This window comes from Phaethon aethereus, assembly GCF_964289735.1.
Source record: "Phaethon aethereus genome assembly, chromosome: 3".
NCBI classification, from domain to species: Eukaryota; Metazoa; Chordata; class Aves; order Phaethontiformes; family Phaethontidae; genus Phaethon; species Phaethon aethereus.
In genome coordinates, this window is record NC_138576.1 from 128356073 (window position 1) to 128370012 (window position 13940).

General features: G+C 39.4%; 1 protein-coding gene across 3 annotated transcripts in view; it reads right to left on the reverse strand.

Moving 5' to 3' along the window:
* EML6 (EMAP like 6) overlaps positions 1 to 13940 on the reverse strand; it is a gene marked incomplete at both ends in the record, with an annotated part of 113043 nt that overhangs the window by 5807 nt on the left and 93296 nt on the right. For 2 of the 3 annotated variants that reach the window (XM_081997307.1, XM_081997306.1), the window contains 8 exons: positions 126 to 314; positions 1554 to 1668; positions 2368 to 2525; positions 4530 to 4738; positions 5460 to 5633; positions 7252 to 7350; positions 8559 to 8688; positions 9904 to 9982. In XM_081997307.1, the coding sequence (XP_081853433.1) occupies positions 126 to 314; positions 1554 to 1668; positions 2368 to 2525; positions 4530 to 4738; positions 5460 to 5633; positions 7252 to 7350; positions 8559 to 8688; positions 9904 to 9982 (1153 nt within the window). Of the gene's footprint in view, positions 1 to 125; positions 315 to 1553; positions 1669 to 2367; positions 2526 to 4529; positions 4739 to 5459; positions 5634 to 6010; positions 6032 to 7251; positions 7351 to 8558; positions 8689 to 9903; positions 9983 to 13940 lie in introns of all 3 variants that reach the window. The other variant, XM_081997305.1, reaches the window with a different exon arrangement.

Here is a 13940-nt window from a genome sequence, read left to right on the forward strand (position 1 = left end):
TACATAGCTGGCGCACCGTACCGTTGGAAAAATGCGTGGTTGTATAAAATTATATATATTATATACACCGAGATATATATATTATATATATAAAATCATATACTTTTCAATTTAGTGATACTCACTTTGTCAGAGAGGTCCCAGATTCTTGCTGTTCCATCATTACTTGCAGAGATAAATATGTCTTTTGAGGGGTGAGTTGCTAAGCCCCAGATTTCCCCTTCCATGTGACAGTCAATCAACAAGTTTGAAGCAGCATTTTTTTCTCCTACTTCAAGGATTTCTCCATCTTTTGTTCCCACTAAAATTTTGCCCTGTTTGTAGCGGAAAAAAAGAATGAGAGATGGGTTGTCACTGTAGCAGACAGTAGCAGTAAAGTGCCGATGCATCGCAGAACTATCTGTGGTAACTCATCCCGATTTATACCGCTTGCTCATGAAGCATCTTAAAACCAGGAGAGTAAAACACTGACACTTTCACATCTCAAGATCTGCTATCGCGTTCTGGTGTTACTGTTGAGTGACCACGGTGGATTTGCATCTTGCCATTAAGGGTTTTAATTCATACCAAAGCATTTACCTACAAGTCGGCAGAGCACAATTCTGAGGTGACTAAATACAATTTGGGGGCAATAATAAAAAAGTCGAACCAGAGTTTTGGGCTCGGTTAGACTGTCTTAAGAGTGCCTTGCATCTACTCTAGCCATACTGTCATCATCTAAACTGCAAAAGCTTTCTCGGCAAATACTTGGAAAAAGCATAAAATAGACACAGTTTGGAATTGGTTAATGGCTACTTGATTAGAAATATAAACCAACATTCCTCAGTGGCGGTGTTATCAAAGAGCGTGTCAAATTCCTGAGACTTGAGATACAAAGTTAAATAGAGACCGTTTCATCAAGTGTTAGCTTGGACAGATATCCATCACATGATGTAACGCTCCTGCATCATCACGCAGTCCCTTCACAACATTTACAAGTACAATTTAAACATGTGCAAGAGTGATTTTAGCATCTCAAAATTACTCAGTTATTTCTATTGTTTTTCACTTTAGCAAAACCTCAAATCAATCAGCAATTCTCAGTGGCAACTTGTTTTATTTGTGACTTTAAAAAAACCGCAAACAAACTAGGATCCATTCTGCCTAACTGAAGCACCGAAGCTGTGCCTACGTTTCGTGGGAAGTAAACCTTGTAAAGTAGGTACTGAAGTGCCTTTTGTCATTCGAAAAGAAAGGCAGGGGACAAGGTCCTACCCTGGTGAAATACGTTCCTACACTTAGCACTGCCCTTCGGAGGCTTCACAGGCCTTTCCCTCTCCCTGCTGGCTACGGGACAGGCAGGCACTAAGCATCAGAAACGCGATCCTCATGCAGCTTAAAGCCCATCGCTGAGCTCAGGAAGAGAAATAAGGAACCGTCACTAGGTAGGTAGACAAAGCCTCTTCCCATCACTTTACAAGTCTTCTCCCCTGTGTCTCCCAAACAACCTCCACCAAGAGCCACGTGCAGTGACGCGTGCCAAAGTGGAACATCCGCTGCGTCAGCTCCCTTACTTTTCCTCTGCAGACGGAGCGCACGCACTCAATGAGCTGGCCTGTCTCAAGCTGAAATGCTCGGCACCGTTTCATCTCTTGATCCCATAGCTTTACAGCTCCCCCTTCTTTAGTGCTGAAAAAAAAGCATGTTGCGTTACCCAAATGTCTCCTTCTGCATAGGCTACAACAAATCCCATATGTAAAACCCATCAGTATTTTCTTGATTAAATAATAAAACATACATTGAATCACCTTCTACTGTATATAAAGACACCTCACCATTGTGCAATGGAAAGTAAATGAAGTAAATGATAAAAATTTAAATGCTATCTCCCCTCACATTTTAAACAATTTGTAAAATTTGTAAAAACCAAATCGTTCTCTTGTCGCAATCTCAAATCTCTGTCACAAAGATATTTGCCGAGCTTACGTTACTTCTAGGAACATGAAGAACTTTCTAATCACAGAGTCTCCATCAGGAGAGGCTGGCTGTAGTTTGACAGAATTAAAAAATTAAGAAAAACCCACTTATGCCGGGCTGTCAGGAGCTCAGGCAACAAGGAGCCTGTACAGGTGTTCCCATCAATTGCTAATTTGAGGTTAGGTATGTCCTTTGCACGCACCATGTATTACTGTGACCTTTGAGTGTCCTACCTATTAGTCCTTCACTAAGACACCTGGGCACCTTATGTCAAATTTAGATTGAAACGGCTATAGTACAGACACCATTTATCTTTGGGAAGCATTGTGTATGCCTAGGATATTGGAAAAATAAAAAATATCGTGAGAGAGAGATAAAAGTTGTGCACTTTAGGAAGATTATGTGTCTTACGGTCTCTCCTTCCCTCCTGTAACGATGAGTCCATCTCGAAGAGTCGTGTACATTGTAAACACTGGTCCCGTGTGAGCTTTTGCCACAAGTCTGATCAGAAAATGATCCTTCCAGACGTAGACATCTCCATTTATGGCACCAGTAAATGTGAGGTTATTCTGCAACAAAGAGCAGTGATCTTTGATATAACAAATACCTTAGCATTTTTGTTCAGTTTGAGTTAAAATTCTTTCAGCTACTGAATTTCCTGAAAAAAAAGTCAGCTATGCAATGAATATAGGAATTAAAACCATCTGCATCGAGAGAATGAGTTTAATGGCTGCAGTCTAACAGTGTTTCTTTGGGATGTTATGAATCATATGGGTCCCAGTGTAGGGCACATTCACCTCACGCATCTCATCTTGGGATCTTTCAGATGCGTGTACTTCTTTCGCTATGCATGTGCTATGTCATGCCTCCCGCTGGCGAGGTGGACGGCAGGTTACCCCTACTGAATTTTAAGTGACGTTTCTTTCTTCTTTGAGTATGTGTCAGTGAGCACCTCCGTATAGATGACTGGCAAGCAGTACCTTCAAGACGTTGAAAATAAAGTGTATAAACTTAAAGGCAGAACTAACTCAACCTGATATCCGCTTCGAACACCGCAGCGATGGCCTAATTTCTCATAAAAGCCACGAAACCCCTCGGTGGAGCAAACTGGGCAGAGGTCTGGGACTCCCTGAGGAATGGGGAAAAGCAGCAAGTACCCTGCACTGCAAACGCTCTTTTGGAGTGTGCTCCGTTACATGGAAAAGCTGGTCTGACCTTGAAGCCCACTGACTCTGAAATAATAGATATCAGGAAAAATTGCGAGTGAACCCTTTTGGATAGGGGTTCAAAGGAAAGTCTCCTGTTCTGCAGCAAACAGCAGTTGCATCTGTTGAAGTAACTGGGGGAAAGAAGCCCCGGAATGACTTTCTACCATTTGAGACAAAAATTTAGTGTGACAATTTAGTGTGCCAATGACTTTGGCATTAGATGGACCTGGATGAAAATGAGTGAGGTCCATGGATGCACAAAGCACCAGAGGGCACGTGCACAGCCCTTACTCTGTTAAGAGCAATTTACTCATGCACCTGTGACATGGACTTCTGCTTCCAGTGGGACTCAATGACACATACTTGAGGAAGAAAAAACCATCCTGCAGGAATGACATATGCTAACGGAGTAGAGTTCATCTGCTCGTTTTGAAGGTGCCCCTTGCAGGATGTCCATTTTTTTTTATTTTAGAAAAGAAAACGCCCGTTGGACTGTTTCTACTTGGACAAGCGATTCATTTGTTCTATTATATTCTGCTTCTTTTTTAAAATAATTTTTGGAGCCTTTAGTGTCCATTACATTATTCCTATCTTATGTGGGAATAATACCATCGGAATAGAAAGACATGTTCAGTGTTAAGCAATTTTTGACAACAAAGTCACTTGTTTGGGCACAAGGATGCGGATTTGGGAGCCTAATTTTATGCACTCGCATTTCGCACATCAGTACTACTGTCCGAGTGAATAATTAGGAGCAGGGTGTTTCTTTGAATTGGTGATTTGTATAATTTATGCTTGACCTTTGCAAATGGAATTTCAATGGGCTTTCCGGGTGAAGCAGAGGCTATTTCAGACCTTAGTGTCAGGGTAAAACACTTTTTTCACTGTTAATATGTATTGCTTTCCTTAACTATGAAGTCTAAAGCACAGTGCTATGGTTCCTGAATGATCACACTGCAGATATTATGTACTGTCACCATTACTTGGATCACTAGCATATGTCATGCCAGGTACTGTCAGCAGAAAGGAAGGTTGCAGAGCCTATACATAAAATAATGACATATTTTTCCAAGTTAACCAGTGAAGTGCTAAATAACTAGCAAAGTAAAAAAACAAGCGCCATGGCAGCTGATGCTGTAGGTATGCACAGACATAAATGAAAAACGTTCACTAACAGCAAAACCCAACCCTGCTTAGGAAACTTCCATGAGGGTCTAAAGGCATACAAGGTTTAAATTAAAAGTTTAACTAATAAGCAAGAGCCCCATCGTCTCGCACTGTACTGGATTTCAACAAAGGAAACTGACACTTGCACTCTTAATAAAAACGTATTATAAAATTTTGTAGCAAGTAATTTGAACTCACTGCTCCGAAGGCAACAGAAAGCATGGTTTGCATTTTGGCATCTTCCATGGAACCAATGACTCCTTTCTTATACAGCAAAGCACTGCCAGCTAACGTCCAGAACTTCATGTGTTTTACCCCAACAGACACAAATTGAGTGTCTGAATCTGGGCGGAACTCTACAACGAATATCCTCTCCAGGTGTCCTCCCCTGCTAGCAACTTTAGCCCCTGTTTTAATTAGGAAAGGATAAAAATAAAGTTAAATTTACCTGCAAAATTAAGCTCTGATATGATTTTATAAAATAAATTGACTTGGTATATGGGATTAGAGAACTACGTCCCAGATGCTGAAAGCTAAGCAAATCCCAACATTATTTAGTGTATCAAACATTGTAATCCATGCAACCTGCAACATCCTCGGTTATTCCACTGAATCTGACAGTTTTAGGGAATGCAGATTTAGGTCTTCATGGCATGATTTGTCTCCTTGGTCAGTGAAATAACAACACAGAAATTTTGTATATCATCAGTGAGCTACCACCTAGTGAAAGGCACAGGGAAGCATCTAACGAGCTGAGACACTTCTCCCCCCTCCACCATTTCTGAAGACAATAGCTCTTTTCTGGAAATGCCTTCCCAAGGCCTGTCTATGGTGTAGAATTTAAAGTTCAAGTATTTTAAGAAGAAAAAGAAAATACTTTCCTTAATTTCATGGAATTTTCTATTAAACAACATTCTTTCCTTAACTTTGACTTATAATAGAAGTTTAAAACTTACTTTCTTATTCATATTTTCTAGCACTTCAGTATCTCCCTTAACTGATTTTGTGGCTTAGGGAGCCATGATACTCAGAGTAAGAACACAAATCTATTCCAAAGACTTGAAAAGAAAAGCAAGTAATTGTACACTGCTCTGTTAGGCTTAAGGAACATGAGTTTTCCAGAGTTACCTTCTTGCCACCTCCACACTGTGATCGTATGTTCTGGATCAACTCCCACTGAAACCAGAAGTTTGCCAGTTGCACTGAAGTTAACATAATTGACTCCTTTGGTATGGAAGCAACGTAGCATTGAAATCGTTTGCTTACTCATAGCATCCCATATATGAATTGTGGGAGTTGTACCTATGTGCAAAAAGATGTATTAAAAAGAATTAATTCAGCATCTGGAAAGCTTCAATGCAAAATAGGCATTTTTCAAGAACATTTAACCTAAACAGACACTTATAAGTTGTGGGGTTTTGTTTTGGTGTAAGATTAACACTACTCAAAAAAAAAAAAAATCAAATCATAATAGCTTGCAAAACACAGGGGGAAATCATTGCATTTCATGAAGTAAAACCAATTCTAAAAGGATAACGTAACATTTATGAAGAACCTCATGCAAAAGAAATTATCTGTAGATGTTTCACTTGTATCCGTGATTCACACAGATACAATGACGTAACATGAAACTTTTACATAACTCTGCTGACTAAAATTCACAAACGAATCAGCCTTACCTGGAAATTCTGTCATATCACCTGCATTGTGAGAGCAATGGCAAATGAGGAAGCACCAAGGGAAAACAATAGGTGAAATAAGTCATGTTTCTAATGCTGAAGTGCCAGCATCAGCACCAGAAGGAAAAAAAAAAAAAAATTTGAAAATGGATATGGATTAAATCAACAAACAAATAAGCAGGAATATTGTTGAACTTTTTGGGTATATAGGTTTTTATACACAAATATCGCAACAATATTTAGTACTTTTCAGGTTAAAAAATGGTATTTAAAAGAAATGTTAAAAGACATGCAGCTTTAAAAAAATTATTAAATTTAAAAGTGAAATGAATCTAAGTTTACAGAATATCAACCAAAATCAGAAACGCTGATTTCATGGGCTCTGATTGACAGAACAGAAAAAGGGCCTTTAACAGTCACCTTTTCCGTGTCCTAGAAATCTGTATTTTGAACAATTTGACAATACGTTGGGATTTTTGTGTTCACTCAACCTTCAACTTGAAATGACAGCACTCCGTACAGGTGGCAAAGGCAGTTTGGCATCTATTACCATTTTTCTGCCCCCTGTTAAGTTTACTGATTACAGAAGTTATGGACTTGAGTCTCCTTCCAGAATGATATAAATTACAATGACACCATTACTTGTCATGAAATTAATGATTCCAGTATTAAGCTGGTTTAAGTGAAAAGCAACAGTTCTCAAGGCGTGGGAGGTACTAGGGAATCTAACAGGACTCTCTGTGTACATCATAAACACATAAATACATATGGCTTCACAACCGGCCCCTTACACGTGTTGTAACTTCTGTGGAAATTGCACTCTGTTTCCTTCCTTTTCCATATAGCTTTTGTACCTCTGCATAGAAAATTTTCATTATTGTGTTTTCACTGCTAAGCATTTTGCTGCTAAACAGTGCCTTGGATACAGGAGAGAAAGAGGGAATTCTATAAATCTAATGATTACAGATTAATGAGATTATTTAGTGCAGTTTATCAAAGCTAGCTTTCTGACATACAATTGTACTACAACTAACTCTGAAATCAAATGACTCATGATCAGAAGTGAAATTGAAATCGTAAGAAAATCCTGAAGCTTGATTAACTCTCTAAAAATCAAAGAAAAAGTTTGAGGACAGTAACGCTGCCATGTCCTGCTAAAATTCCTATAAAGAAAAGCCCCAAATAAATCAGTGCCCCTGATAATTTTCCAGTAAAACTTTCACACATGGAGAGTCACCTACCGATCTGGCTGGTAGCCACAATATTTTTGTACTTTGGGTGCTGATTCACAGTTAGGCAGAGAATGTCATCCGTATGCTCCAGGTAGAAGCTCTGACTCCCTAATAAAATTCAAACATGTTTTTATTCACAACAGTATCGAAGAAAGAGCCACCACTGAAGCAGAGACTATTCGAGCAGCTTGTTGCTACACTGGTGCCGGACTCTCCAGGGGATGGCTGGGAGCAGGGCAGTAACGGTGTCGACAGCCGCTCTGCTCTCATTCCCAGACACCGTTAGCAAATGCCCCGTGAATATAACTGTTGACACAGCCAGAGATATATATAAAAGTGATATCTGGTAAACTAGCTATGTCCAGGGAACCAGGAATTTTAGCCCAAGAATCATCCTGTAGCCTCCTGTAACTGCACAAAAGAACAAAACTAGGGCCCAGGTTTCCCAGTAAATCAAAGCAATCAGCGGGAAGCAGAGTGGAGAGCAAAACCCCCTGAAGGCTGCGCTTTGCAATCTCCTCCCAAGGGAAAGGGCCCCAAACGAACAGATGGGACCGTGCCTCCCAGCTCCCCGGGTCAGAGGCCGCCCTAGGAACGGAGTCCCTGAAGGTCACCGGATGTGACAGCTTTGCTGCCTCCCCCGTTTGGCAGCAGAGCCGCTGAGCGCACTGCTCTGACCATTTGGTTCACTGTGGCACCAAGAGGGAATAAAGCAAGCCAAAATTCCTTTAATTCCTACCTTTTTTTCTTGAGATCTAGGAAGAATAGGGAGATGTTGGTGCTACAACTTAGGGCCAGATAAATATTCTCCTTTTCATCACCAAAAAGGCAGGGAATATTTCTACCCCTTCCAAAGACCAACTTGCTCACACTGTATTGCATCAAAATGTGCCCTTCCCTGGCGTATGACTTTGCTAAAACAACTCAAAATGAAACAATGGATGTTACTGCTCCTAACATTTTTGGGGGTAGTGGTCATTTCATAACCCAGGCTCTCTCCTGTGAGAAATCCATTCCTGTGTCTTCAGCGGGGATTTTAGCAAGGCACAACTGCAGAATTAGAACAGGTTTTTATTACACCTCCTAGCAGAATCTTATACGTGCTGAAAGCAACAGCACGGCTCTACAGGATGACCTGAACAGGAGAGATGGTCAATCAGATACAATAGTCGTATAAATATTTTCTTGCATTATTTATCAAGATGCAAAATATGAGAAAGTTACAGGAACGTTAAAAAGTTAAGACTTTCACAATCTGAAATATTTCACTTGTAAAGCATTTTTTTATCTCAAAGTATTGTTTCAAGTCGAATTACCAGTGGAGAGATTTTGAACTATGCCTGCTGCAGCTGTGTGGAAAATAATATCAGCACCTTCATTTAGGTAGTGAAGGTTGTTGCGGCAATCAAATCCTCTGTATCCAAAAACATGGTCTAAAGCCAGCTCCTAGTCAAATAAAACAAAAAGAAAGAATAAGAAGTGAAAGAAGAAACAAGGAGATTACAGAGTTTGGATCACATAAGCGCAGTTCTAAAGTAACGACACAAGCTACAAATATCTTGTAGAGGCGACAGAATAATGAAACAATAATTAATCAGTTATCCCCGTTCTTCTGCTAATTTTTTGAGGCATGACATTCTCACAGACTATCTACAATGCTTTAATCAGTCAACTAAGGCACTGCATTTATCTCATTATTTATGTAATAATTCAGCTGGCTGTAAATGTTTTGTTTCTGTAAATTTCCAATCAAAATACATACAACTTACAAAAAAGGCCCAATTTTATTAATCTTCCCATCAGAGTTTCATAGCCCTTTCGTAGTTTGCAAATATCTTTACTTCTACTCTAAGATTCTTCAAAAACCATTCTTGTAAAGCACCGAATTTTAACAGACCAAATTCTGACCTTAAAGTCCTTACAAGAAGCAAAGGCAGGCTATAAGTAACTCTACAATTAAAACATTGATCAGAGGTGTAACGTCAGCTTACGATAAGCAATTGCCAAGGACATTTCCTCCAGAAAAACAGTGATGGTTAATGGATTGTTGTTAAAGTTGCTTTTATAGCCCAGAAGACAGACTTAATGAATCTGTTCCAAACACAATTAGGGCTTACTTTGAACAATTTGAATGACATTAGCAGCCAAGCAATTGTTGCAAATTGTCCACACAGACCACAGAATATTCCTTGTTCAGCATATTACACAGAAATTCCAAAAGGGGGGGAAGGCTACAGTTTGGGGAAAAATGTACGTTACAAAGTAATTGAGTAAATTTCATCATTCAAAGTCACGCACGTGATTTTTCATGTGTGAAAGCGCAGTTTCTGACTGTATTTCCCTTGGGGTTATGTAGTGAGCGTGGGTTCTACTGTGGGTGTACATACACCTCCCCTCTACCTGCCCTTCAAATTAAGAGACAAATTTTGGGGTTGGAGAGATCCGACATTATAGGTAAGCTTTATCACCCTGAATCTGAGGTTCTTTCCGACAGACGTTGCTGTCTATTGCATCTTCTGGTGTCTGCCACTAGGGCTGCAAGCACTTTCTAGAAATTTCTTTTTCTTTTCTACCTATACATAACTTTTGCTCTCAAAATAGGGATGAATTTCACCCAGCACGTATTACTTATAAAGCAAATGAAAAAGCATTAAGCCTGACCTCAACCAGTCTCTTTTTTTTGTTGACATTGTTCTTTTGCAGTTTTTCGGGTTGAGGAGCAGCTCTGCTAACTGGTGGCCTGAAACAAACATTTAAAAAAGACGACAATCAACATGCTGGAAAGGAAAGTAAAACCTTCAAAACCATAGCATATGTTTTGTGTGTGAACAGGAAATGGCCAACTGCAACTACATGAGCTTAATACAAAGCTTTTTTAGACTTGTACAATAAACTGACTACACCCATATGCGTTTTGACGGAAAGAGCAGAAGTAACATTGATGTAGATTTTGTGGATGAGCGGCAGAACAGACCACTGTACAGCAATTTCATTTTTTAAAAATCATAATGATTTAAATCCATGGGAAAAACCTTCAATACTAAATGATAGTAAACTGTTGCTTTTAGAAATGGTCTAAAAGATTTTTACAGCTGGCAGCTGACCTTTCCCAACCTTGCTGCTTCTGAGAAGCTCCCTCACAAAACCTTGACAAAACTTTATAAAAATCTTCTCAAAATCATATTAGAGATAAAATTATTACATTTTAAAATGTACAAGTCATTCATCCATGTGAATTTAACAGACTAAAGCCAGCAAAGCTGTTTTAATATAATTACAGTGGCTAAAAGTATCTAGAGACAAATGTAGAATGCAGACAGAAACAAAATTTGATTTGTGCAAATGGTCTTTAAAGACAGATAACCTAGAGGTTATCTGCTACTATTTGACTTGATCCTTCCAAGAAAAAAAAGAGGCGCACAAACCTAGGAGGAGTAGAGGCAGCTCAGCCTCTAGAAGTTCATGACCTTACAAAATCAAACGACCGCTGCAAGGGCTCCACTTCAGATGACCATTGTGTTAATTTAAGCATAATGATTCTCCCTTTCTGTTAACAGAAATTCATGAGGGCTAATTCTAAACCTGTCAACAGCAGAAGACAGCCATAAAAATTGCACTGGATTACTGGGGAAATAAGCCGATAGATATCCGGCCTAGCTTCTTTATCATGTTTGATCATCTTTTACTTAGAAAATGGATCTTGCTAGAAGGTTGGGGTAGAAGTGGTGATGGCAAAAGAAGAAAAACAGATATTATGGTGAGATGCTTGCTCCAAAACACCACTTGATGGCTGCTGTTAACAATACAAAACAGATTCTGGAGACAGGGTTAAACAACAGTGGGGTTCTGTAAGTAAAAAAACCCCCAAAATGCCTGGCCTCAATTTATTTAATAAACACTCAAATTTGGAACGCTTTTGCAACAGTTTAAGATTTCAAAAAGGTGCAAACTTGATATACATTATATATGCTGTGAAAATTAGATTGTTCTTGTCCTTATACTCTACCTACCATTAATTCTCATTTTGCAAAAGTTAATTACAGAAGAATTAAATCCCTTTAGCTTAAAGGGACCTCCTTTTTCTGGAATTGTATTTTTTATGGAAGGTATTAAAGGCAACAATTGACAAAATGCACAGCTAGAACACTTACTGCTACACAGCTAGAATACTTATTGCAGGAGTAAGGAGCATGAAAATCTGAGCTCTGAAAAAGCGACAGAACAAAGCTGGAAGTAAACAAACCAACCCACTTCTCAAGCAAACAAGGAAACTCACCACTTACTAGCAAAGTACATTAGCAGGTGATCTTGTGACATTAAAAGAGCGAAAGAGTTACCTTGATCCCCTGGTAAGCAGCAAACAAAGCCAAGTAAGAAACTTAATACGGTTTAGGTGTACTTCTGACCACTTTACTCATGCACAAGCATTTTTAGAGTCGATCAGTCATTCCTTTGTGGCACAAAACATGCTATTCAAGCATGCCAGCAAGAACTAAAACAGAAATTAAAGAGTGCACCAGTCTACAAATTCAGAAACGTCATACCCTGGCAGCCCTGGGCGTACTCTGAACTAAAGATCCTACAGGACAGAGGAATAAAAGGAAGCTACATCCATGCTTCCTGCACACTTTATACTGAAGGAGAAGGTGATTCCACGTGTTTGCTTATTTTCGGGTGCCTGACAGGGATGGCAACTGGTGGAAACTTAACAGTCTCATAAGCACTGGGGGGAATTTCACACAATGGATGCTTGTTTTCTATCCTAGTTCAGCCCGCAATTTAGCCTCATAACTGTTCATCAGTAGGCCAACTCGCTTTCGGGGACAGCTTGTACTTTTTTGTTCACGGGGAAACAAGTACCTTTATTTTCTCTGAAAGTGGTCGGTCAGGTCACGTTACATAACCATCAGTGGTAATTGGACCGAATAGCAGCGCAATCACCAGTAGAGAAGGGTCGGAGGAAACTGTTACAAAACTTAATTCTCTTACAAAATAAAATCATTATGTGATGCTAGAACAGCAAAAGCCATTTCAGCCCAGATTTACTAAGGCCTTTGAATCAGCACTTATGATAATAAGAAATCATTTTCTTGTATGCTTCCTGCTCTTTTTTCTGTTTTAGTGTAATTTTAAAATGGATCATTTTTACATTTCTTTACCTAGGAATCTCAGTTAAAGTTGGTGACAAGAGCAAGCCAAAATTTTTCTTGAAAGCGAGAGAACACTATCACTATGACATGATTGATAATCACTAGATTGTAAGCATGAGATTTAATTTGGAAACATACACATACACACATATACTTTTATATATATGTATCTATTCACAGTACACACAAACACAACTGTTGTGTGCATTCATATATACATGTACATGTATATATACACAGATGTATGCATTCATTGCCTTATAATCATCTTAATAAAACAAATGTAAAGCAGCATCAAATTTTTAACATTTTAACAAGTCATTTAATTTTTAACAAGTCTGTGACTACACCTAACTTATTCTGACACATAAGATGGCAGTGTCAAGACAAGAAATTTGCACCGTAGCAAATAACATATATTTACCCTTTTTGACCTACGCAATCTGCATTGTACATTCACAGGAATCTGTGTTTTTTCTGTGCTGTGTGTTGTTAGTACTTACTTGACAATTCCCTGCCTCCAAAGGAAAGCAAGTTAAAACATAATACAAGCATTAACGGTTTCTTTCCAGTAATTTAAAATAAATGTGCTTATGTTACATTATGGGATGAACGAGGTCCAGGAAAGATAAGACACACTCAGACATTAGAGGGCTTTCAGTTCTTTAGATACTGTGAATACAGCAAATAAAATTTCTATTACTAAGATTATCTTGATGATATGCTTACACAAGTATGCACGGTTATAAATCAGTGAGATAACTCCAGATTTAACTGACAAAATCTCACCCACTGTCTTTACGGATCTTCATGCAGAAATGTAACAAGGTGCAAGTGACAATTCATTCACTCTCACCTAAACAAGGCGGCTCTCTGAAACGGTCAAGGCTGATGAGTAGAAAGAGCCTAAATCCTGGGTGGGGGGAGCAGGCAGCACTAGGACAGGGAATAACAGATGAACATACCGAGAGCTGGGGGGGGGGACGGGGAAGAGGGAATGGTGTTTTGGAAGAGTGGGGCACCTTGAGGGAGAAGAGAGACATGATCTTAGAGAACGGGGCCAAAGTAAGGTGGGGGGGGAAGCTAGATCTATTTAGACAGAAAATAAAGGAGAGAAAAAGCAGACCAAAAATTGTTATGATCAATTCTATGGGACAGGGATAATCAACTCATGGTTCTAGAGCACAGGGCATAATTGCCCTCTGATGAGAGATGCTGTCTGCATCAGTACTAAATTGCCGAGGACACAAATATTCTGTTCTGAATGCCAATGAGAACACAATTGCGTCTTCAGAAACAATATTGCGTGAAAGCGACAAACAATGAGGTCTGGAGCAGGGACAGATGGACAAAAATGTCCTGACACCGAGAAGGTGACGGGCTGGGCCCAGCAGAAATGAGTGGGGAGGAAGCTGAAGAGTGTCCAGCTCGGCAACTAACGTGTGCATTTAGATGGCTACTAACCGGAGAGGGCGCATGCTTGGTTGCTACACAAAAATAAAAGCGAGCATGACTGCTCCCAAGAAGCGAAAGCAAGGTTCAAAGAGA